Genomic DNA, 26,789 nt, shown 5'->3' on the forward strand with positions numbered 1-26,789 from the left:
TCGAAATTTACTTGCTTTCAATAATTTAAGTACGGTTTTTATCAGGAAAATGTGAGCCGATTCCGAAATTCGGCCATTTGGCCAAATTTATGGGTTAGTATTAACTATATGAGACATGACCATCTATTAAAAAAGAATTGTGCCCCAGATAGATGCAAACAACATTAAATTTCCATCTCCATGACCATGGGCAGTAACAGGAAATCAGAAGTTAAAAAATCTCCTGGATCACCTTCTCCACATGAAACAACACATTACACTGCTCTGTTAGTCAATAGAAAAATAAAAATAAAAACCATAAATTGAAATAAATAATTTTTTTTTTCCTTCTAGCCTCAGTCTCACTACAGCCTCACATTCCCAAAACTCATTTTTCAATTACTAAAACCAGGAGCATCCTTCACCATCACAAACACCTCCCTCCATACCCTGCATTCCTGAACAGAGCTTGCTTCATATCTTCAGAGCTGACCAGACTCCTCTGCTCCAATCCCTGTTCCCAAAAAGGGGAAAACCACAAACATATAAAAAAGAAGAAGAAGAAGAAGAAAAGATTATTGGACCCACAAAAAAAAATCAATTCACTTAGCTCAATGTAACTTTCAAAAACAAAAATTTGTAAAAATTTGGAGGATCTTGAACTGTTTATTTTTTTTTTGGGGGCGGGGGGAGGGTGGGGGGTGTTGTTTCCCTCTCTTTCTGTACCTCTGAACAGGAAGCTTGGATTGCAAAGTCACTGAAACAGCTAATAACGCACTGCTCAATCTCAAGCCCTAGTGCTTCCATGGTGGATATGGTCGATAGCAACAATCCTGGCTTCCCCGCACAGCAAATCTCAATCCTTGTGTCCTCATTTCTTCTCTCCACTTCGAACTGCAATGGCCCCAAAAAGGAAAAAAAAAAAAACTTAGTTCTTCCCCATGGTTTTCTTGAAATTGGAAGTCCTGAAAATTTTCATGGAATTGATGTCACAGAAGAAGCACGAGAAACTGGGCATGCCTGTGGTGAGTTCCTGACCGACACTTCACTTGGCTTCATCTCCTTGAGAGGCTCCAACACGTTCAGCTGCTTCAAGTCCAGTTTGCTCTCTTGTTGCAAACTGTTGATCTTGACAGTGAGTTCTTTGACGTAGTCGATCGTGTCTCCAAGAATCGATGTCCTGTCCATCTGCAGAGCAAGCAAAAGATAGCACATCGCAGGTTCAACTCGATCGGTCCCACTCAGTCATTGTGTAACTCGATAAGAATTTCCATTACCAGAATCTGGACCACATACCTTGCTTATCTTGGGAACGATGGATCGGAGCATAGAGAGCCGATCGTTCAACCGCTTCCTCCTCCTCCTCTCGGCCATCAGGTTCTTGGAAGGCTGGCCCTCCACCTTCTTGGCCCTGCTCTTCCCTTCCAGACAAGAACCGCCCATGTTGAACACTCCAGGAGGAGCTGCTGCTGGTGCTGCTGCTTCAGGAGATTCCTGATGTACTACAGGCTCAACCTTGCAAGTCGCCTGTTGTAGATACAGGCCCTGGAAATCATCCGTCACCGTCAGAAGCCGAGCAGGATCCGGTTCGTCTTCCTCCACCAGAGGACGAAGCGGGAACTGATCTTCTTGAACGCCGGCGTCGATCTCGCGCGGGCTGTAGGACGAGTCGGTGAACTGCGGACCGGTGACTGGGCTGTAGGACGAGTCGCTTATCATGTGGGGCTGCTGCAAGAAAGCGTACTCATTGCCAGATGGGAAGCACAAGCTGCTGAGGTCATCTTGGTCGAGGCATGGAGAGACGGAGAAGGCTTGAGAGGGAGAGAAGAAAGACGGGTTGTCGTCGAAGCAGGGATGGTGAGAAGAAGCCCAGGCATTAGAGAAGAAGAGGTCGTTCATCTCTGTGGGGTTGGTCTCAAATGGGTGGTGGCTGTGGCTCCTCCTTTGAGCCGCCAAGAGCTCCTCCAAGAAGCCATGCTGCTCATAATGCTCCATCTCCGTTTCTCTCTCTGTCTCTGTGTGGCCGTGGGTGGAAGGTGTTTGGCGATTTGCCTTCGTCTGCTGGGAGAGAGGCTAATGGCAAGAAAATGCCTCGATATGAAGAAGCTGGCACCAAGTTGATGTATTTATAGGTGCTTTCACCTCATAATTAGAAATGCATTGCATCATCTGTGTATGGAAATGTTTTCCCGACATCACTGTCAATGACGTGACAATCTCAATCGTAAATTCATATACCATGATCGTGTATGTTGCATAAAGCACTCATTAATTAAGAGATCGTGTGGTAAAAAATAATTGACAATGCCGTCGTACTGTCGGACTAGCGGCTCTAGTTATATTTTATTAGCCTCTTAATCTGAGATTGAAATGGAATCTGCTTTTTCTGCCATCTGTCTCTCTCTCTCTCGTGTGAGTTTGTGTGATTTGATGTCCTTTTCACCGAAATATGCAATCAAACAAGAGTGAATAATGTAACAATTCGGAGCGTTTCGCCCCTGCAAAACTTTGACCCACATGTGCGTCTCTGAAGCGGAAGGAGAGAGATGGGATGGGATGGGGGGATGGGATGGGTGGGGAAATACCATGATAGGCCCTGTCACGTTCTTTGGATGAGGAGCCCTACTGCTGGTGCTCAGTTTGTTGAGATTTGGCACAGCTATGTAGCCAAGGAATTCTCACATGTCCCTCTAATGCGACTGCATGGAGAGGCTAACACATTAACATTAGTGCATTTTACACGGCATTGATTTTGTTTTTCTCTCTCTCTCTCTCTCTCTCTCTCTCTCTCTCTCTATTTTGTTTTGTTTTGTCTTTTTTTTCCTTTTACGGTCTTTCCATTCCACGCTTCTCCTCCCTTAGATGTGCTATTCATCTAACAATCCGATCCGACGAGGACGAAGAGTGGTCGTTAGGAGTAAAGGGTCTGGACAAGGCTATCGGGTTTCTAGAATGGCAAATTGGATATGAATGAACCGAATAAGGAGAGAGCGATTTTAACTCCCAAAATGGGTTACCTCATGAGGACGGGCCAATGCGGACAATACATCGAGTAAGTTAATTCAGGGATGCCACAATTCAGTTCTTCGATTGTCGCCACTCTGTCAACACCGTTAGCATCCGATTGAGCCTTGTGACTCACGTTGGTGGCCCCGCACCGTCTTCGCGGGGAAGGAGTAATGGAGGCAGTGAGACAGCAATGAAGACATGATCGAGAGACAGAAAGAGTAGCTTTAGATTTGGATACTTTGAGACTCAAAAAGTCTATTTTAGGTCAAAAAATAATTAAAAATAACTGTAGGGTCTACTCTTTTAAGAGTTTATGGCTCACAACATACTGTTATTTTGACAGTCATTCAAAAATTGTTGTGCTAGTAAAACCCAATCCTTATTCAACAAAGAAGTTTAGCTTTCATTTCATTTATTTAGATCGAAAATTACTAACAGAATAACACAAATTAGTAGCATCTAATCAACCCTTTTTCGAGAAATCACCGGATGCATAGTGAGAAAGTTATCATCATGAGCACTTAATCTTTTGGTGATCGCCCGTAGCATTTTGCTATCCAGATTTTCAAAGGCAGGATGCTCGAAAATCATCATGGCAAAATGTTCTTTACCTCATATATAATTTTTTAGGTATTCTTTTAGTTGAAAATCCCCATTTTTTTATAGTTTTCGTGGGCCATCACGATTAGATGCGGCATTTGGTTGAATGCAAGGCTCCGTTTGTTTTGCGAAAAATGAATGATTTGAAAAATATTTTCTTAAAAATGATCAAATATATCGCTTGAAATAATTAATCAATGAAAATCTTTGAATGATTGATAACAATTTATGTCTAATCATTTTCTTGGAAGATGATCGTATCTTTCGTTCGTTCATTTTTATAAGCAATACAAACGAACATTTATAGGAAGATATAAGTTATTTATTTTCCACAAAACAAACATTCCCTAAAACTTTCGCATAAATCTGAATCGTGAGTGCACATATCATAAATGTTATAGGTACAATGCATAGTTTCTTACAGCTCATGTATTTTTCTTTGGTCGAAAACTCAATTAGTGGCATATGAAAAATACTTTCCTTTTCTACGTTAGACCAAAACTAGAGAAACTGATGATCCTGATTCATCATTCATGAGCAAAACTCATACGAAATCGGAAACGAACGCGAAAACGTGAAGGAAATGGTACATACCTCCGGCCATTGATGAAGTTAGATGAATACGGATTCGCAGAGCTTTGAAAGATCGGCAACAGGTGTTTCTAGCCAATTCCCTTCTCTGAGCGATGGGTGTGCGTTCTCCGATAAATGTACGTTCTGTATGTATGTTCCAATGAAAACTGAAAACTGACGTGAGGGTTTGACTTAAACAACCCATTTTATTTATATCGCCATCCGCACCTCTTCAAATAACATCTCCCGTCAAGATACTTATTGGTGAGGTGGCTATCACGTAATTAATGTGCATAATATATCGTTAATAAAATTGAATGTCGGTAATTATCAACTGAATGTGGGATCATATTATTAACATTATAATTCTATTCCCTTGTTCAAATTAAATTAAACTTTGCAACAATTACTCAATTCAACTATTTTTAGTCGGCCTCCCCACATTCTTCTTTATTTTATTTGAACTTTGGTCAAAGTTCAATTAGGCAATGAGGAATATGCCCCTCGTGTCTAAATCCTATAAACTAGAAAACAACTTGAGATTAGATAAACCCATGTCGGAAAAATTGAATGGGAGAACTTATCTTTCTAATCAATATATAATACTTCAACTATACTTTATTAATCTTTTCTTGTAAGCGCTGGACTGGCTCTACACTTATATAAATATGATCAAATGACATTTTTCTATCTCCTGTTTTGGCTCATGCGGTCGATCAACTTTGGGTTTCCCAATGTATTGTAGGGTGTCGTGGATATGACCTTGCCATTTGATAGGTCCTTAACAACTAAGTGAATTCCAAACATGCGGCTTAGTTTCAATTATTAAAACTTGTTAAAGAAAAGAGTTTACATTGTGTGTCAAGACCCCCCCCCCTCTCTCTCTCTCTATATATATTTATATATATGTACATGTATATTCAAATAATTGGTTAAAGCAGGCAAAAAACTTTGTCTAATTTACTATGGTGTGCACTTACTCCACATAAGTTGTTTGCCTAGACACTAATTCTGTGGACCGGGTCAATGATAATCTTCGGTCATGTGGGTCCCATTCCGGACTAGTGGTTGCCGTAGGAAAAAATTATCCAAAAAGTCATAAATCTATTGCGTTTTTGTTAATTTACTTATAAACTTTTTAATTTTGGCAGTTGAGTCTAAAACCTTTTTTATGTTTTGCCAATATGAGTCTATTGGGCCAATTTTGACTGGAAATTACTGACATGGATGCCGACCGTCCTACGTTGCACGGCCGGCGTTGACGTGAAACATAAAAGAAATAAAATGAATTCGAAAAGAAATACTAAAATATTATTAAACATTAACCGTATCAGCGCTAGTTGTGCCACGTCCGACCGTTAGGATTCAAGCCAACGATTTCTAGCAAAAATAAGCCAAATGGACTCAAGTGGTGAAACGTGAAAAGGCTTAGGACTCAATTGACATAATTAAAAGGTTTAGAACTAAATCGGTAAAAGTACAATACGTTTAGGATTTTTCAGGCTATTTTCCCACGTCCTAAGAACCCTTCCGGGGAAGCTCCACTTGCTCCTATCCGACCTCTGCGATTGAGGATCGTTGATCTGATGCTAGGCACAGTGACTTAATTAACTTCTGCGTCGTGTGGTGATTATTATAAATGCTCTATTAAGTGTGGTTATCATAGAGTTTAGCGAAGTAGCGTGTTTCTACATGCTTGTTGCTATCTTGGAACCGAATACGATTCGCCGTAAGAAAGAATCTGAGTGTGTTTTCTAGTGGTTTTTTTATATTTTTTAATTTTTGTTGTCCGAATATATTAAAAGATATGAAAATTAATTTGGATTATTAGGCGACACGTACAAGTAAATTAAGGATGTCAACTGCATAAAACTCAGTTTAATGAAGGAAGTTGGTGAAACTTTAGGGTTTAATCAGAGGCAAAGCCCCTAGTGAACGAATCTCAAAGCCAATGCTCCTTATTTTTCCCTATGTCTTTCAGCTCCGGCTTTCTGAAAATGTATGGAACATGTCGTGTGTGTTTCCCATGGCCCGGTTAAGTACAGCTCCGTGGCTCATGCAGGTGATCCTAATCCGGGGCAATTTATGCACGGTCTGTCGGTTTTAAACATGGGACCTTCAATTCACGAGCTCGAAATTGGCTGAGGCCCCAGAAAAACAGCGCCTAGCCCTGGAGGGTTAAAGTGAAGAACTTTATGCATGCCCACGTTCGACAGCTAACTTGGTTGCTGAAGCCATGAAAAATGTGGGGAGGGAAAATTAATCATCACAAGAAATGTCCCTTCAGAATTTACTGTCCCTGAAACTGTGCACTCCGAAAGTTGTCGTATCGATTACCATTAGCCGCTGTCTGAGCGTTTATTTTTTAGGGCTATCTTCGAAACTCATATCCTCCGTTTCAGCTTTTCGAGAAAAATGATCTTCTAAGCGTGTACATGATAACATTTTTAAAAGTAGATTTTTACTTCAGAAATACCGAAAAAGCTATTTTTTTTAACTCTCAAATTAGAAAAAAAAAAAACTTCAGAAGTGGAAATTTATTTTAGAAGTAAATTTTTTTTTTTTATCAAAAAGTACTTCTCGCCTCATTCTCTTTTTTATCATACACACCTCTGCCAACCTCTATCGCCGGCCCCCGCCCACCGCAGACCTCCGTCAGCCAGCACTCGTCGACCATCCCCGGTAGTCAACCATTGTCGACCTCTGTCGCCCGTCGCCCATCACCGCCCGTGATCGTCGACCACCACTAACCTCTACCAGCTGCCGCCAACCGCCGACCACCACCCACTACCAACCTTCGCGGGCCGCGATCGTCACCAATCGCCGATCTTCGCGGGCCGCAACCGTCGCCAACCGCAGGCCCCTGCGCCAACCATCAAACACCGCACTGGCCACCGCTGTCGAGTTGTCGTCTTCGGCCGCTTGAGTAAAAAATAAATAATAAATATTTATTTTTTAAATTAAATAATATTTTAATAATGCAAATTATTTTTAAAGAAATTTAAAAAGTTCAAAAAATGAAGTGAAAATTTTTCGCCACTCGATAATAATTTTTTATAGAATATTTTGTGTGAATAATGTTTCAGGAGTAAAAATTTTCAATCGTTACCAAACGAATTTCTCCGATCATAAATAACCTCTGGAGTAGAAGTAGAAAAATCAACTTCTGCTTTTGAGGAGAAGTAGAAAAATCAAATTTTGGTCAGAAGTTGATTTTTAAAGCGGGAGTGTTACCATGCGCGTCCCGAGAAAATAGCCAAAAATTCTTTCTAAGTAAGAGAAATTTCGAGATTAGCTCCACAGGATCATTTGACGAACTACTCGAGATCGGCAGTAGATAATAATATCAATGAAATCCCCGTTATTTCAAGTAGCATAGAAAAGAATTTCGAAAGCAAAAATTTGCGATGATTCAAGTAACACGGACGATTTAAATAAGTATTATCGATCGAGCTTGCAATCAGCCGGTGCCCACAAATTTCCACAGCAGCCGGCCACACTTACTATCTGCGAAATGATTAAGCGTGGGGGATTATGATAGTACTATTCCCTGTTCGATAATTATATTGGTCTGCTGATAATAACTTTTTTAGTCGCCTTTAGCTTGGAAAGATGACGCCATGCATTGCCTTGAACGTGCGTGAATAAACCCTTAATATATATATATATATATATATATATATATATATATATAAAGTGAAATTGGTTAATTAAAAATGGCTGACGAAATTAAAATAACATAAAAATGGTTTGACATATTTCAAGTGAGGGCAACAGAAACCACACGAATTTCCTCGAGAGCAGTTCACGAAGCGGACCCAAGACGACAGTGCAGTGAATGTCACGTTTGACTTGCAAGTGTCGGAATGAAAAATTTAATAAATAAACAAATAAAAACAATTGTTTTTTATTTGTCTCGACTAGTGGGCATCTAATTATTTACCAACGTGTCACATGCATGGAATCTCCTCAAGAATTGCAAGCACGAAACTGAACGTGACCCATCTAAGATCATGACTAAATTCTCCACAAAACTGACAACTATTACAATAATAATGATGACGATAAGAACAACAATATAATAATAGTGGTGGGATTGCATTTTCTCTTAAATCTGAACGCAATTGAAATAGTAAATCTATTGTGATTGTGTCGATTCAATCCTAAACTATTTTTTTGCCGATTTAGTCGTAAACCTCCGCCGGCCAAATGGACTGTATTAGCACAATTACAAAATGTTTATGACTCGATCGGCAAAAACAAAAGCTTATGACTGAATTGGCGAAATCGCAATAGGTTTAGGACTTTTTAGATAATTCTCCCGAAGGCAACTTAACATCGATTTAAAATTACATTTTGCTTTATATTTTCTTAAATCCGGTAACTTTGGTGTTTGATTTTTACTTGACGCAAAATAACTAAAAAGAATAATTCAAGAAATTATAAATCTTGCTCCGTAAGACTTTGTATTCACATTTTCAAATCTAAACATGTATGTTGTTCTTCAGATATTAGAATAAAATCCCTCAAACAAGCCTTCATGGAACAGGCAAAGTGGCGGACCAAAAGCCCTTACAAAGCTTGTCCATCCACATGATTTCGTCCATCACGTCACTACAAATATTTGTCATTTACGTGTATTGTATGTCCTTTGAGTGCAAGAAAAACAAAATAGTCATTCGGCCAAAAAAAAAAAAATCCAAAAAAGAAAAAAGAAAAGACATAGAAATAAAAACAAATAACAATAATGCAGCCAAAAGATGTCAGCGACTTGCAAGAGAGGTCACGAAAGCGAAGCAAGCACGCAGAAATCTCTATGTGCTAACTGGTTAAGGGGTTTGGTTTTGCCCTTCTGTGTCTGCTTTGTTCTTTTTCCCATGTTTACTAATCCAAGGATTTTGTCAGTTCCGTGATATTTCATGTCTCAATAGCTACGATCATGTACATTTTCTATTTCGATGATACTCTTAACTGTAAGCGAAGTTTCAATCTCGTCTCGTCTCACCATGCTTGATTCGAAGATGCTAATCGACCAACTTCAGAATGGGAGAGCAACGTCCGTATACGTCGTTATATTAGACTTCTTCATAAGGCCGAGTCATGGTGTACATTCATTAATGATGAGACGGGCCACAGATTTTTGAATTATAATAAAACTAGATATTCTCTTTCAGGAATAATCATTTTAAAAAATAAGTGCCCGCTAATGTTTAGGCTTATCAAAAGGTATTTATTGAATTCTCGTTATAAAAAATAAACCCATCAATTTATTTAAAATTGCGAAAAGAATCACACTAGACGAATTTAGTTTTTGACGTGACAACTCATAAACTCGGGGGAAAAAAAAAAGAATAATGCCGTTCCAAACACAAACCAATACCATTAGAGAATGAATTAAATTTCTAAGTATTGGTAAGTGCTGCACGATTGATGGAAATCAGATATTTGAGAATGATGGAAGAGTGAATGGTGAAAGCGTTGGCAAGAGCAATTTCTATTTTTCCCAAGTTAGATACTACTATAGCACACCATTTCAAAAGAGGTTAATAATCCAATTCCGCCACCGAAACCATCATAATACAATTTTTTCTTGTTTATTTCTTCATTAGAGTTTCTCATTCGATCCCTACATTTTTTTTTCCTTCTCAAATTTTTCCCTCCAAACAAGAGCTAAGCAAGCCGCCTCGGATCAGTCCGCGGATCGTTGCTCGTGACTCGTAGCTCGATCAGACAGATCGCGGGAGGCTCGTCCTGTCAATGATCTTCTACGGTGCTTGAACTGCCCGCATCCACCGATGACAATTTATCCTCAAGATGTTCCTTTTATTAAAACTCGCTAAGGATTCACTTCAATCGCATCTCTTCGTACGGCGATAACGATATGTTCATGACTGACGGCGTATCGCATCAGCTGGCCTATTCACGGTGCCTATGAAATCGGGTGGGGGGCCGCCACGGCCATAGACCCGGGTCGCGATGTAGGGATCGATCGATCCGAGCAGGGCCCATAGGAACGAGGGAGAGGGGGGAAGGGACGGTGAGAGGACGAAGGCCGTGACGCAGCCACACACCGTCGCACAGGAATGTTTTGTCGTTGTCACAAAAACCGCGGCCATCTTCATTCGCCACCAACACCCGACATCAGCGGTTTCACCAAAAACCTCCCTCTATCTCTCTCTCTCTAGAAAGCATGGTGTTGAGCTTGGACAGCAGCCCACAGAATCGAATCGAGGGAGGCTTCTACCACTTGTTTCTCTCTCTATCTCTATTCTCTCTCCCAACAATTTGTCTGCTTTCTTCTTGTCTTGTTAGGATCCTTCCGTCACTGCTCACTGCCCCTCCAAGAGCTGCAATGCACAGCTTCTTGTACCAAATTATGTCAGAAACCTAAACATCTCCTAGTATCAGAACTCAGAAGCTGAGAGAATCAATTGGGATGTTTTGGGTGACTCTTGATCCCCATCTTACTCAATTGGACCCTTGTGGATTTTGATTTTCATCTATCTATCTGTCTGTTTATCATTTTGTTTCTTATTGTAATCCAGGGGGACATCCCATGAATCTCATGATTTGGTTAAATTCCGACTTTTGAAGAGTGTAGGTGGTCTCAATCTAAAGCAGTTTGCATGCAATTTGCGAAATTTGAATAGAGAATCTCCAGTTTTCGAGCTGAAAATCTCCTAACACCCTAACTAATTGTGTCAACTATAGACGGTACTCAGTCATATTTATTACCCGAGCGCTTGGGGTAACTATGATTGACTATAGATTGCTTTAGAACTGAGTTGATTGTCTCAAATATGTATAACATACTATAGAACAACCTTGAGTAATTAATGTGCATATTTTAGATATCGGACATAGTTTTCATATACAACCTTCGTGTTAGTATGCATGTATGAGTTGTGTTAGAAAAGCCTCATTTCGGAGAATTAATGTGGTGTTGTGAAGTTAATATATTCTAGTTGGTTCATAACTCATTTACTTAAATTTTTGAGTGAATGTGAGTCCAACTGGATACGTTGGTAGGCTCGATTTTTGGCAATCTTTTCAAGTGAGGGTATTGGACTTTTACTACATGCTCCGCTAGAAATTCTGACTTGAAATCCGTAATTTCTGTTTAAAATGCCTTTGGGAATGCGTAGTAACCTTTTTCCCATGAAAGGGATGTGGCTGGTGACATGTAAACAGGGATTACCTTCCAATTTCAGAATGAATTTTTAGTAAGTGAATGCGGCACTATACAAATGGTAATTATTTTGATGGCAAAGAGAATAACTTAATAAAAAATGCCCTGGATGGACAAATTAAATGGTACTTTTTATCAAAAATTTAGGGATCACATTGAATAAATTAAAAGTATATAGACAACGTTATATATTACATTAAAGTTCATGAACCCCCCCCACACACACACACACATATATATATATAATATGAATATCATTATACATTGGATCGAAGTTAAAGGACTATTTGTGTAATTATTCCTTATCATTATTATCATAGGATGGGGGAGGTTTCAGACTGTGATGCGACAATCGTGTTTTATAGCAACAAAAGTGCTATCCAAGTACTGGAAAATGATGTTCTTCATTTGCACCCTAGACCTATTGACATTGACCCTCACTTTATGCAACATCATGCACTCTACATCGCAATTCATCTTGTTTTCATTCCATCCATCAATTAGACACATCTTCCCTAAGGCACCTCCCCCAGGACCTTTTCAGATCTTTCTACCCAAATTCCAGCTAATTATTGCTCTCCACATCAAAGAGGGTTTGGTGAGATTTCAGAGATATTTTTATCCCTTTGCCTTGATTGATTGGGAATTGTGATTATGAAATGCACAGTGGGATTGTATGTATTGTGACTGATTGAATGTGGGGAGAGGATCCGTTTAATTTTATGTAATTATGCTAGATAGACTCTCCAAGTTTCTTGAAAGGCCCAAAGAAATATATAAAGAAGCACATATTCTTCCTTCCGCATAATTGTCTTTAGAAAGCCTCTGTTGAAGCGAAAATTAGATCCAAATATTCATCGTTAGGTTTACTGAACATGCACGAACCTATTATAAAGATCGATTACACACGAATTAGGGCTCGTGCATCGTTAAATAGGTGCATAAATTGGTAATTGAAGCGGAACTATGCATATTTACCAAGAGATATAAGTAGGATACGCAGCACAAGTCCGGTAAACATAATGGGGTTTGTACAATTCGCCTTGACAACTTCTACTACTTGTTCGCGTAGGGTTTGGTTGGCCAATCTCTTAAGCAAATCGCAAGGTGGATCAGAACCGACTCACCGTCTATTTAATCACCGTTTGTCAGTTTGCTTGATGACAATCCAACGTTGATTGAGATCCCTAATTACAATATTTTTCAACCCAATTGACTCGCTTGTTTGTCACGTAGGGACTGGAGTCCAAAGTTGAGATTTGTACGCTTGCGTGGATCTCGTACCGTGGGCGAAAGACAAGTGTCGAAAAGATGTCATCCATGTGGAATTTGATTCGGAGTGTAAAAACACAAGTAGAAAACAAAGCAAAATGGACATTGGAAGGTGTCCATCAAGGATCAGATTTCCTAGTTGACATATCTGGGTTTTTTTTTTGGTCCCTTCCTACTCTATTCTATTTTACAAGCTACCGTGAGTGCGATGTGTATGCACAGATTGCGAAACTTTACTCCCTCCTCAAGTATCCCCACCCAAGCTCCCCCCGTAGGTGGGGATTCGGATCCCCCATCTCCCCCTTATCAATTGAGAAGAGTGGCCATTGAGGCAAACCCCCAGTGATTACATATCCGGGTTGAAACGTATTGGTATTCCATTATAAGTCCTCTCGAGTTGCGGTGAGGGTTGCGGCTCTCGCAGCTGCGAGTGAAGGCCCATGAGCCCTCGTCTAAGAGGTCGTAGACCTCGGCGGGTGGCCGACGGCCTCCCGCTAGCCCTAACAAAAAGAAAAAGAAGAAAAAAGACAAGGAAAAATCGTTAAATATTTAAAAATAAACAAATTGAAAAAGTAGTCAAATATTATTGAAAATTGTCCAAGCCGGTGCCAGTCACTCCATGTCAATAATTTCACGCCAAAATTAGCTGGATGGATTGAATTGACACAAATCAAAAGGTTTAGGACTCAATTGGAAAATAAAAGATTTATGACTCAATTAACACAATTGCAATAAGTTTAATACTTTTTCGATTATTTTTCCTTATACAATATATTTAAATACAAATTGTTGTTAGTAGTGAAATCGTTATTCATCGATTAATTATTTCAAGTGATCATTTTAGAAAAATACTTTTCAATTTATTCATTTTTCACAAAACAATTTAGACTACGTTAAGATAAGAACTAAAAGAAAAAGTTTGGGGGGGGGTGACATCTAATATCAAATTGGAGATTATTACTAAGTTGGTCACAAAATATATATATATATATATATATATATATATATATATATATATATATATATATATATATAGCTGCCCATTCATTGTTGGTTGAGTGACAGGTGTTTTTGGAGTTGACTTTCTCATCGAATTATTTCGAGAAAATTATCAAAAAAGTCATAAATATATTATAATTATACCAATTCAATCTTAAACCTTTTTTTTTTACTAATTCAATACTAAATTTTTCGTATTTATACCAATTCAGTTCATTCGGCCGGCCGGTGCCGACATGACCAATTTTTGATAATATTTTGATATTTTTTCGAATTTTCCGTCAATTGAATATAAAAGAAAGTGAAACCATGAGGAGAAAACTAAACTTGGGTTGGAATGCAAGAAGCCTGAAGAACGGCGAACTTAAATTTAATGAATTGAATCCGATTGAGTATTGAGTTCAGAGATTTTAAAGCATTCATTAGAAGGGCGCTCGGAATTTAACATAGTCGAATGAAAGAAGCTTTGGCCGATTTGCCCCTTTTCCAAATAGATTCCGGAGACGGACTCTCATGGCGTGCAGTACTTCCAAACATGTTGCGGAAAGAGGACGGCGCGATCGGATTACAATCGCGAGCAAAGCGGGAAAAAACCGAGCGGCGGACGGAGAAAACAACCCGCCGGAAATGACGTGATTGGACTCGAGCGTCGGAATCTACTTTACGCGGGAGCGCGAAGGCGATGAATCCGTTACGAACGACGGAGAAATAAGCTTAGATCAAGAGCTCTCCTATACCCAAGCCCCCGGGGATTTCCGATCGATGTCGCACGATGTTTCGCTCGATTTCTCCCAGTGTGTTCCTCACAAAACTCTCCAAGGAGAAATCCTAGAAGCACCAGTCAAGAGTTTATGAACAAATTGGGAGCCCGATTCGCCGTGGTCCGGGCACTTTTCCACTGTGGGACGCCTCACCAAACTCCCGAAACTTTGAATAACATGTTAAATAGTTATGGAAGACTTAAAAAAAAAATGCTTTCTACTTTTATTTAAGTCCAAACAAACATGCCCTAAGTTATTGCAGAAAAAGCATGATGATGATATGATAACATTCTATAGTTTAAATTGAATGTTCTTAATGTAGGAAATCCATGTATTTCACGTGGACTCTTACCTCAAATCACCGTACCAACGTCAAGGGTTGAAAATACATTTATTACAGCTGGGTCGTAAGGGGCTAGTTTTGTTTTCATGCTTCTTGTTTCTAAGAACCGAACTTGCACTCATTATATATCAATCAATCAATCAATCAATCAACATAATTTAAAAAGAATTTGAAAGAAGAAAATCTTCAATTCCAATCAAACCTCGTCAAAATTGCATTATGATCTCATCTTGCCTATACGGCAAGAGAGAAGCTCCTTTAATTTACGCACAAAGTGGTCCTTTTAAAGTTATGTATTAAGAGTCCGTATGGTAACGTTCCTGTTCCTGGGAACATATTTAGAACAGAAACATTTTTTTGTGTTTCTGTTCCTGGCTACGATTTTCAAGAACAGAAACGCGTTTGGCAAATACAAAAAAAAAATACTTTTTTTACCAAAAGGAAGGATTTGCAACCAGAATCGGGCGACCGGCAAGGGCGGAGGCCGACGATCGGCGGCGGCGGCCGATGGTGGTGGCGGGGGGGCGACGGCGACGGGGGCGACGGTCGACCGGTGGCGTCGGCAGGCGGTCGGCAACCGGCGGCGGCGGTCGGCGGTGGCGTCGGCAGGTGGTCGGCAATCGGGCGGCGGCGCGTGGGCCGGCCGGCTACCGCCAAGAACCGACGGTGACCGGCGGCGGCGGCGACCGGCGGCGACGACCGGCGGCGGCGACCGGCGGCGGCGGGAGGCCGAGTCAACTCCTCACCGACGATGGTGGGCTGTGGTGGCTTGCATAAGCTCGCCCTCGAGTTGTTTCCAAAAAGTGTTCCGAAGAACAAGAAACAAGTTTTTTTTGTTCCTTAATTTTGCTTCAAAAGTGTTCTTTTTCTCAAAAATGTTCTTCGGAACACTTTTGGAACATTTTTTTATCATATGCGTTTCTGTTCTGAAAGTGTTCCCGGAACACTTTCGGAATAGAAACACTTTCCAGGGAGTGTTACCATACGGACCCTAAACGTCTTTTTGGTGTATCAAGACATGTCTCATTCTCCCAAGACCAACACCACATAAATATGTTAGCTTTAATTAATCGCAATTCGGTAATATGAACACAGTCGTCTTGGGAGGGTTTCCTTCGTGGATATGCTGACTTAAGATTTTTGAGCACTTATCGGGTAGTGGTGAGCGATTCCTCCCGTATTCATAATTGAATGATTGTAGTGAGTCATCACCTTTAATAACTACTATTTGCTGCTGCAATCTACAGACCACAATTCATATTTAAACACACAAATAAATATGAGACATTAATATAATAAAAGTCTCAGTCTTAAATATCATCGGAAATGGAAACTCGGACTAGTGATTCCAGATTACACACTCATCATCGGACATGACGCAGAGTCGTGCGATTGCATATACTAAGAAAAGCACAAAAACTAGTTACGGGTTTTAAGTTCCACCTACCCGAAACCTATCCGTCGGAATAAGTTTCTCAATTTCTAGAATTTAAAACCTATCATGCATACCTTGGAACTTAGAACAGGAACGATACCCCATCGATCCGATTCCAGATTCTAGGTTATACCCTCAAACAATACTCACCCTTACTATTGGGTAGCCAAACATCATTTATGTCTAGAGTTTGTCCTTGGAAAGATCTCGAGCTGCAATTGATGTTCTGAAAGGCACTGCGAGCCCGATAGAGATCGATTGGTTCATGCAAGAGGTCAGCGGTTGGGAATAATATACATTCATATTATATCGTTTTTCTGTTATTTTAATGTAATCTTAGTACTAGTTGCGTAGGTTTTATAGACTAAAATAATGTTAGGTGCAGCTGTCTTAAGGATCACAAATAAATGCAAATATTTTATATTTCTTTCGGATTTGCTCACCACTTAATCTCGAGTTCTTAATTAAAAAAAAAATCACTAGTGATCGTAACTGGTCTATTTTACTAATTAAAAATGACCCGTTTAAGTCTAAGACGTGTTGTCATCTTCATCCCCCAATTCTTTCTTCCAAACATGGGGGATTTCTTTTGAGTTTTTTTAGCACTAATTCTAGTCAAATTAATGATGGGACCATCTGAGATTAGTCACACCACGAGAACAACACACGTGATTAAATCCATTGGCTTCTTAATTCCTTAGGGAAATTGAAGTTATGGACCCAAGGGAATTACGTGTTCGTGTTAATTCCGTCATAATCGGAAGGCTAATTTCCTCGATTAGGATGTCACAATTTCTAAGGGATCATAAGAGGTTTTCCAGATTAGTTGGCGATTATGTGAATAATTATTTACACACTAAACATGAGCTCTTCCACTCATGAAGGGACGGCGACCAATTGGCTTGAAATCCTCTTTTTTGGGCTTTCCTCATGGATAATAGCATAAAAGTTGGCAAACTTTAGTCGCTGAAAAAGAGGGCAAAGCCATCTAATTATCCATTTAATTATGGAGGTGGAAAAAGGTAAGACATTCTTGTGGAATAACATGAATATGCTAGTAAAAGTTAATAATTTGTAGATATTAACCCGACCCCTTCGGTTATCGATTATGAATACTACTTTTGAAAGTGGAAAAAGCGAATAGGTGGTCATATATATGTCACAAGTTAATTGTATACCGCATCGATTGTTAACGTGGTCTATGATGCTCATATAGGATTCTTGGAAGAAGCACGGTCAATTACTGTCCATCGCCCGGCAATTTCTCATGGTTTTGTTTCATTCCGACCCACGAGAGAGCACGTTAAGTACTCTTTACTTTCTCCATTTTGGTAATTGTAGGCGTCCTGAAAATGCATACTTGATGGCTTCGGTGTCACCGCCTACGCGTGCTTTACGAAAAAATCTTTACATGATATACTTTCATTTGATGCACGTGCAAGCGTATTGAGCTAGTATCGAGCTAGTATTACAACTGAGGAGGGCCAGGACATACGGTGGCCATAAGAGAACCAAAATCATTTGCATTGGAGCGAGCTTCCGGGATGGGGCAACCCACTTACACGAAATGGTTGGCTCGACGATGATCGTATTTTACACAAGGACCGCGATAGAATCCCGATACAATAGTTGTTTAACTTACAAGTATCAATCATTTCGACATGCAGGAACGTGGTTTGTGGAGATGAATTGTTTCCAGAAACGGCATTATAAACCGCAATGTATGCAGAAAAATGCCTTCATAACCTCTACACAACACAGCATAATCAAGCATAGAAGATAAGGACGCTAAATGTAATCATACATGGTACGAGCATTGAGTACAGGGACATGCCCTTCGGAATTCTACCCATTCAACTTATTGGGTTGACTTCGTACGTCATGTTGAAGATTTCGACATGAAATTCATGGAAGTACATGAACATTGCATGAAAGCTTTCATGTTATCATGGCTCTTACTCGTTTCTGCCGAAGCAGAAAGTTTCGAATTTGGAGAAAGTCGACCAGAAAAGAAACTGTCTTTCGTTATCAAAGCAGAACAAGGGACTATAACAATAGTGCTTTTCCAAGAAGCTCTAATTGATCAACATGTAGAGAGAGGGTGTATACCAGCCAAGTGAAGTGATACAATGTTATGCTGCCGACTCACTTTAAATCAAGTTTGTGTGGAGCTTGAACCATGATTGACTGCTCCGAAACCCAGCCACTATTCTGGAAATGCATATAATACCTAATGTGATACACCAGTCTCCTCTGCAATGACTCAGTCACAGAGGCTAAAATACTACAGAGAAAGCAAAGATAATGTAAGAAAAAACAGAAAACCTGCTAAACTTCCAGTGAAAACATACTTGAAGATGCTCTTACTAAAAAAGATTTCAAGATGCTCTCACTGAAAGGAACAAATATCCGAGTAGAACAGAGAGGAGAAGCACAAGAATAGCTGCCACGGTGCTTAGATTGGATTGCTTATTAGATTTCTCGTTACTTTCCTCGCTTTTTGGGTCAGCACCAACCTTTTCTGAGAGAGATTTAGAATCCGACCGTGATGGTGATGCTACGTCCCAAAAACACTTGGCGACAACTGAAGGGGCTTCTCCTTCTGGTTCTAGTATGTCGGAGGAATCTGTGAGAACTTCCATAGACATCAACTCGGCACAATGATCCTTAAGAACCTACAACATCGCACGAACAGAACAAAAAAACATTTTAATCACACGATTCTGCATCTGGAGACAACTTCTTTTAGTTCTTCAATGCTCGAGAACACAGTTAAACCACTCGTTTACCAAGTCACATGCACAAACCTCAAGCGTCTCTGATGGTTGTAAATAGTCGCAAATGAACATTCCAGCCAGCCAAGGAGCAAATACTCTTCGGGGAAATAAAAGACCACTTGGTTTCCTGCTTTAATCATGTAAATATCAAGTGAGAGACAACAATATGTGACCAGCCGCACAAAAGAGACCAAAGTAAAGATGCAATTTCGAAATACCAGTTCCTTGGTTCATGGATGTAAATATCAAGTGAGTCACAACAATATGTGACCAGCCGCACAAAAGAGACCAAAGTAAAGATACAACTTCGAAATACCAGTTCCATGGTTCATGTAAGCGAGATTAAGGAATCAGACACAAGAAAAAGTGAGCAAGAAGGTTGGAAAGCAATTAAATCAGATTGAAAGGGTAGGCAGAATGTGACGACATAAGCTTGAGTTACAGGTTGATATTAATTAATTCCCTCTGCTGCCAGGCTAAAAACTTTCCCCGAGAAAGCTTCTTGAGTAGACAGTAAGGAATCAACAGAGCGTTCTTAAAAGTCATACCATCATCATTCCAAAAGTAAACAGGATCAATATTAGGGGCCAAGGATACCAGTTGAATCAGAGTTGAATCCTGCTAAATAAATTCCAGTATCATGCAAGACTACTTTTTTTGAGGGGCACAGAACTAAATGTACTTAAATAAATACTAAAACAAAAACAGTGAGCAAAGGGAATTCTTCATACACATGGACCTGTGTTTCTCTTTGCATAGGCTCTTCATTATTGAACATTGACTAGGACGATTGTTGAAAGGAAGATAATTAAAAATCTTGCAATCCACAGGTAATCCACAGGTCACCTCACATTAAGCAAATATAGTCAATGCTAAGAACAGAAGTTTACTTGTGCCATCATTAGTTCCTCTAGTTTCTCAATAATGTGACAGGGCTATAAATCCTACCGAGAAAATATGGTTTTTGTAGCAAAAAACTTAGACATACGTGCCATGGAGATAGAACAGCCTAAACTCTTGTCAACTAAAATTTGTCCACCCAAACAATCTAACTCTGGTCCAGCAAACAATTTACATGTGGATCTGAGATCAATTGAACCAGTGGTTATACTGGATCCTCCATTGACCCATTTTTCCTTTTCAAGTTCCACAAGAAACCAGAACTCATCCAAGCTGACTTTTGTAATTCCCATGATCCAAGTTCATTCGCTTTTCCTTCCCTTGTACATCTTAAAGACCAACTCTCCATCATTGCTTCTATTGCCAAGTACTTATTGAGGGAACTCACTGATCTTGTTATTAAAGGAACAATTTCACAGGTGATATGACAGTCGAATAATGGTAGAGAAAACAAAAGAACTGCACAAACAAGACAAACTGGAAAAGTAACAAGTACTGAAACAACAATAACAAACACCCAAAGTTACACTAGCAAAGCAATAGAAAGAACATAAGGTGGTTGTTAGCACACCTCAATGACTGGAGGTCAACTTGCGAAATAAGATTTTCCATTTGTATATCTGGACCAGATTCCCTGCATTCGTTGTCCAACGGACGTAGATCTGCATCTGCCTCATCAAGGATAATGTCTAGTCTACTTCGCAGACTTGTGATGATATCTGCCTAGAAGTACATGAAAAGTCCATGACTGCTATGGAGAAAAACAATGACTGGAAAAGGGATGAGATGCTTCTAATGGATATTTTTCATAAAGGAGAAAGCTCCTGGAATGCCTTACAAAGGGAACTAAATCTAGAGGTTCGTACTCAGGAGTTGCAGGCTTGGTCAAGGAATTTTAGGCTATGTTTTGGTGGATTGTGATTTACAATTTAGGGCAATTTGACAATTATTCTCAAAAAGAAATCTTTCTGTTGAAGCACAAACACAATTTAGAAGTTATTAATGAAACTTTGTGATTTTTCAGAGAACATACAGATTTTACTACTAAATTAAAATAAAATCGTAGATTGTAGTACTTTGGACATATGTGAAGCCATTTGAAACCATTTTTGAAAGTCAACGCAAAAGCCAACGAACCTATGCATGCATGCGTCAGCACTTATAGGCGTACGCCTCACACGTATGCACAGAGAGAGAGAGAGAGAGAGAGAGAGAGAGAGAGAGAGTTTCTTCCACTGAAAACATTTCGGCATAAAACCAAGTGCATTATTAGCTCCATGCCACAGAAGAAAAAATGAATCAGAACGCAGCGAGACAATGGATATTACCTTGATATCAGCAATAGCTTGCAAAATTGACTCTTTTGAACTCAGGAAAGCAAACGAACATACAGAGCCACTGAAGAGAAGTACGCCAATAACATTTTCTAAGCTGCTTGCTTCACAAGCATCAATAAAGTGAAAAGAAGATAATTAGATTGAGATTGGGAAAGGCAGAGTAGCTTTTGGGAAAATTAAATCCAAATTCATCCAACTCACCTTCTAAATAGGTGTCATTCATAAAAGGCAGAAGTAATTCAACATCATGAAAACCCTCTGACATGGATGTTGCATCATTGGTGACCTGAAGTTGAAAGAGAGACAGAGAGAGATTAACAAATGAAACCAAATATGGCAAACTGTAAAAGAAACTGCTGTACAGTATACACAAGGCCAGAATAATTAATTACAATACGAGTAGCAGAGAAATGAATAGGCATCAAGCTTCACAGGATTTAATGAATTCTCATTAGTTGATGGATGATACTAGACGCACATATAGAATTGAAATTAACAAAACCTTGAGGTAGTATTTTCATGACCAAGCATTCTTGAAGGTGGTCAAACACTGGGCTATCATGTTGCCTCATGACATGCCGTAACAAGCATTTCAGATTGTAAAAAAAAAAAATCCTTCATAAACATAAATGCATCAGCACATCTACTTAACCATTGTCCCAAAAAACAATGGTCACAGAATGAGGCCCATGTACCACTCCAAAACGTAAATCACATAATCAATAACTCAGTCCAAACACAAGTCAAACCAGTCTATATAGAGGAGTTAATAAAAATCCCATCCGATGCCCAAACAACCCTATGCCACCAAAGAAAAAAGAACAAAGAAAAAAAAAATCCTCTCTTATGCCTTGTTTGATTTACCTTGGCATCGAATTACTCAAGAGATGAGATCTTATTGCCAGAATTTTCACGTTGTAAAATCCAATTCATGGATAAAATATCTACCCGAACATGAAAAGTCTAATATTCAAAAGTCAAATCCAATTGGATCAAAATGAGGTCTTAAAGTTTTCAAGGTTCAAAGTTCATTGGAGGGAGCTCTTCACAGGGAATCATTTCATTACGACGCTAATTCAGTCCAATTTCGACAGCTATTATTGTAGCCAGAAGTCCCATCAGACTTGAGACTCAAGTCAAATGATCATGCTTAAGGCAATAGGCTATAGTGCCTTTCGCTTAGAGGCATAGAGGAAAACTCAGCAAACATAATTTCTCATTATTGGTTTGGAAAAGATAACCACCCAGAGAACCTTCAGTTATTAACAGGATAGAAAAGAATGACCAGACCAATCATACAATTATTCTAGGAGAGAAAAAAGACTTATAGGAACACAAAAAATATTGTAAAAATTCATCTCCACATTTAGCCTTTGTTTCATGAGTACAGCGCCTTCCAGTTTGAACCTTTATCATGGCAAATATGACACTTCCAACAAGGAGGACAATGTGATCAGATGTTAGTGACATCTGGAAGTACTATTTCAACACCATCAATAGTACTTGTGAACAATAAATCTTAGTATGTATATCGAAGTATGATGCCACTTATGGAGAATTTGGTGAAGGCTTGCAGAAAATGTTTTGTTAACAGCTTTTAAAAGGCATAAAGATTTTAGAAAAGAAGGTAAGAAAAATCGTTAAGCGACGCACTTAAATTTCTTAAGCATCACAGTAGGACCCTTAAGCACCGAACTCAAAAAGGAATTGCATCGCACAACAGCAAAAGAAATTGCTAAAACTTGAACTTCGTTAGATTAAATGATAATTTCTGTTTCTCCATAAGAGGAAAGGCACATTTATAGACTCCACTAAATCCTCCTCTAATTTGGAACAAGAAAAACATCCTGTACCAAGTTAAAACAGAAAACCTTTGAGCGAAAAACAGAAATATCCTGCTTCAAATAGGAAAGGGAACTTGTAAAAATTCCTAATGAACTCTAATCCTAACAAATAGACTACTAATTCAATTAGAAGAACAAACCCACTACTATTATGACGGTCATTCGTGTTGTTGATTGAGGCAAAAGGTCTATCTACATCAGTTCTTGATAATAAGGACAATGTTTGATCACCATCAGCTTGTTTGAACATAAAGAGGTTAAAGCAACTGAAATGATTACGTCATCACCTTAAAATAATGAACACATCAATTTGAGTGCACCTACTAATCAAAGTTCAATTCATAATTCTGCTGACCACAGCTGACTCATTTCACAGTTTTGCCCCAAAAGTTCAGTTCTGACCGATTAATTTATTGCATCTAATTTGCCTTAGCCTGTATTCCATGTCTATCTGGCTAAGAAATAATGTACTCTGCACCTTCTATATGAATGGGTTGTAGTACCCTCCCCCAATTCTTTCTTCTCGAGACAAAATACTATTAAAGCAATGGCTATTTTCATGGGAACTTTTTCCATTTGATAAGATAGGGTGTGCCAAATTTCAAACTTTTGGGACTATGGAGTACAATTTGATTGCTTGAAAGACCAAGTGTAGTTTGCAAAAATCTATAATTTCTATAGCTTTTGCCTGCACATTGAGGCAACTATTCTGACATTCTCATCCTAAAACTGAAACTCCAAGAGTTAATGCATGTAAAAAGATAATCATTGGGTTATGATTTCGACAGAATAGATGATAGCCTTACCAGGTTTCCATCAACTACAGCCCTTGCACTTCTCAGCTCTTTAGCCATGACTGAAATTCCACTATGAAGTACATCACCAAGCTTCTGGACATCTGATGCACTCTCACGTCTCACAGGCAATCTAATTTAACATTTTTTTTTTATAGAAATAAGCAATTCAGAACTACCACAGAGGTGGAAATTCTTACCAATTAACCATAGCGGAAACAATGCCGAAGGCCGATATAGACCAATCATATAGAGAAATTTCTGATAATAATGGCTAGTCAATCATTTCGAGTCTTTCTGAAGAAGAATACTATTCTTTTGATCAAGCCAATTAATTCTCTTCCAAAGGCTTCCAGAATTTTTATTGATAAACTGAAACTTCTTTGGCTAAAAACGGTTAAAAAAAAATCAAATCAAATAAATAGTCCACTGTTCAGATACAGAAGATAGACGTGGAAGTGTAACATTACCTCATATTGAAGTTGTAAGTACACTTAAATTTCCGAAGAGAATTTAAGACTCTTCCCATTTTGAAATCACAAGGTTTAAGGCTGCTAGACGTGATGTTTGATGCCAGTACACAATTTCGGCATATCCACCTACAAAGTTAACCAGTTGAAGCAGGTACTGCAAAGTTCAAACATGTCAAGTGGACATTGTAAGTATAGGAACTAGTTATACCTCCTTGGACTATAAGAAATATGTATGAGCAGTCTCTCCTCAGTGTCAGTCCCTGAGAGGGGTTGTGCTGCCCCTGCAACTCCCTTTATGGTCTGCAAATGCCATTTTCCACCAAGTGAACCGAAGAACATGAACTCTGCTCTAGAAAAAATAATCTATTCATTACAAAAGCAGGAACAAACCTAATTAAATCAATTTATGACACAAACTAGCTCCTAGGGTAAAATAAACTAGGAACACTTGCCAACGTAAAATGCTGATTTGCAACAAGTGGAGTAAAATTCACACATGCCAGTTCCTATCTTGCAATTGCTAAAGCATGACTAGCTTTGAAAGAAAAAAAGAGTATGACTAACTTAAATTGCACTTTTCACTAACAAGATTAAGGAGAACACGCTCATAGATGCAAATACAACTCAAAAAGCCAGTTTCAAACGAAAACTTGAGCAAATGTCTGAGTACCTGGCAAAATTCTATGGTCGAATTCTTGAACGCACTCTCACTGGCCCATACAAAAATGCCGATCACCCTTACGCCACCCACAAGCATTTTGGACACCTGAAACAACGAGACTTAGTTCGTGTCCTTCTGGCAAACCCTCGAAAACTCAATTGTTAAAACACTGGCCCATAAAACAACTTCATTATTCGCTGAATAATAACTTGCAACAGAGAAGTTGTCCCAGAAACCATATTGATAGACTTGATCAATTATGACAGCACCTACATTACAGTAGAGAACAGATCAAACGCACGAATCTTTATAACCACAAATATTCTTCATCGTATCAGACCACTCCGCTGCATCATCAAGAAATGCATGCGATAATATGTCAAAATACTCCCTAATCGATGAACATCTAACAATTTCCCAACAAATCCCAAAGGAAAAAGGAGTACTAACAACCAATACACAACAATACCATCAAATTGTGTGATAAAACTACCTGACGTGCATGCTCAGCGACCCAATCTTTGTCTATTACCAACGACGAAGAATCCGATGATGCCTGGGACTTGGATTGCTTCGCCCCCTTCCTCTTGTCATCTTTGACTGGCTCGACGAGGGAACAAGCAGGTCGTCCCTCATCGTTGGGCGGTGTCGCGATCAAACTGAAAACAAAGCCTCTGTCCAGGCTCGAGCTAAGCTTGCCGATCACAAGACCCACCTGTAATTCGATAAACGCAGCATTTTCTCAACAATCGATCCACGCAGCAAACCATACATCACGAAAATCAATCGGTAGTACCTGAGCGGGAATCGATGAACTGGACAGGCGGTCCTCGGTTAATTTCAGCTGGGCTTCTTCTCCGACCACCGCTTTCACCATGCTTCTTTTTCAGTTCGCGAGCAGAGTCCGCTTCACCTTCGATCAATCGCCTTCTCCCCCCTCCCTTCGAAAGCGTTGGAGGCGGCCGTCGTCCTCCCGTCGGATCTCGCCGGAGTCGGAACTGAGGGCCGGTGAGCTGCGCCTTGACGACAGGCGGCAGACGAAGAGGGACAATAACGATTAACGAAGAAGAATTGAAACGGGGTAAACGTACTACGTAGAGCTCCCAGATCCGGTTCGGTTTGTAGGTGACAAAAAACCGAACTAAGTCGAGTCGGTTAAAGATAAAATCATAAAACCGAATAGAGTAAAAATCAAACTGAATTTACCGGTTCGTTCCGGTTCCAAACCGAACCAGTACGAACGAAATTATACTCCTTTTTTTTTTATTCCCCTATTGAAACGCTAATTTCACAACCATTGGTGCATACGTATTCATTGTATTGGGATTTTAATAACAAAAGTGTGTCTTTGTTTACCATAATCCCTTCATTTTATTGAATAACGAATGGTCGCACTTTTTCCACTCTTGTCATAACTACTCCAAATTATGGTATTTTGACAATATTTGTCCTTGTAGGTCCCATCTATTTTTAAGCATCCTTTTGCTTAATTGTGGTGTCCCCGTTCATTTTCTTTTTTGTTTTTCCTCGTGGAGTCCCATTTTTTTCCTTTCTTTTTTACTTCTCTTTGTTTCCTCTTAATGGAATAATAGTTCGAGCTTTGGCAGTATTTGCAAAAAAATAAGAGAGCAGAAAAGAACACTCTTCTTCCTTTGTGATTTGCCTTTGTCACTTGTCGTTCAAGCCATGTCGCACTTATTGATTTTTGAATCTCTAGTCGGGATTCTCTAGAAAGGCTCTCGTATCGTGTCATATGCTATCGTGTCGTCGGTCGTCCAATTAAAAAGCAGTTCGATCCCATAACCCACACCCAACCAGAGGGGCACCGATGGGTAACGTGCAA

General features: G+C 39.4%; 2 protein-coding genes across 4 annotated transcripts; both read right to left on the reverse strand.

Annotated features, from left to right (window-relative positions):
- Window positions 1-329: 329 nt before the first annotated feature.
- Window positions 330-2,090, reverse strand: LOC115739625 (transcription factor bHLH93-like). Its single transcript, XM_030672828.2, has 4 exons — window positions 1,276-2,090; window positions 1,000-1,167; window positions 706-873; window positions 330-493 (listed from the first exon to the last, which is right to left on the reverse strand). The coding sequence occupies exons 1-4, from the start codon at window positions 1,972-1,974 to the stop codon at window positions 407-409; spliced, it is 1,122 nt and encodes a 373-aa protein (XP_030528688.1). The 5' UTR covers window positions 1,975-2,090; the 3' UTR covers window positions 330-406.
- Window positions 2,091-18,239: 16,149 nt separating this feature from the next.
- On the reverse strand, window positions 18,240-26,021 carry LOC115739643 (protein odr-4 homolog). Of its 3 annotated transcripts, none has more exons than XM_030672855.2 (12): window positions 25,743-26,021; window positions 25,440-25,661; window positions 24,956-25,051; window positions 24,494-24,585; window positions 24,283-24,411; window positions 23,825-23,945; window positions 21,376-21,460; window positions 21,166-21,275; window positions 20,409-20,560; window positions 18,968-19,064; window positions 18,528-18,835; window positions 18,240-18,413 (listed from the first exon to the last, which is right to left on the reverse strand). In XM_030672855.2, the coding sequence occupies exons 1-11, from the start codon at window positions 25,821-25,823 to the stop codon at window positions 18,539-18,541; spliced, it is 1,482 nt and encodes a 493-aa protein (XP_030528715.1). In that variant the 5' UTR covers window positions 25,824-26,021; the 3' UTR covers window positions 18,240-18,413; window positions 18,528-18,538. The 3 variants fall into 3 exon arrangements, with proteins under 3 accessions (XP_030528715.1, XP_048131226.1, XP_030528714.1); XM_048275269.1 differs by having other exon boundaries at window positions 18,240-18,444; XM_030672854.2 differs by having other exon boundaries at window positions 18,240-18,835.
- Window positions 26,022-26,789: the final 768 nt, after the last annotated feature.

The sequence above is a fragment of the Rhodamnia argentea genome, chromosome 2 (assembly GCF_020921035.1).
Source record: "Rhodamnia argentea isolate NSW1041297 chromosome 2, ASM2092103v1, whole genome shotgun sequence".
NCBI lineage: Eukaryota > Viridiplantae > Streptophyta > Magnoliopsida > Myrtales > Myrtaceae > Rhodamnia > Rhodamnia argentea.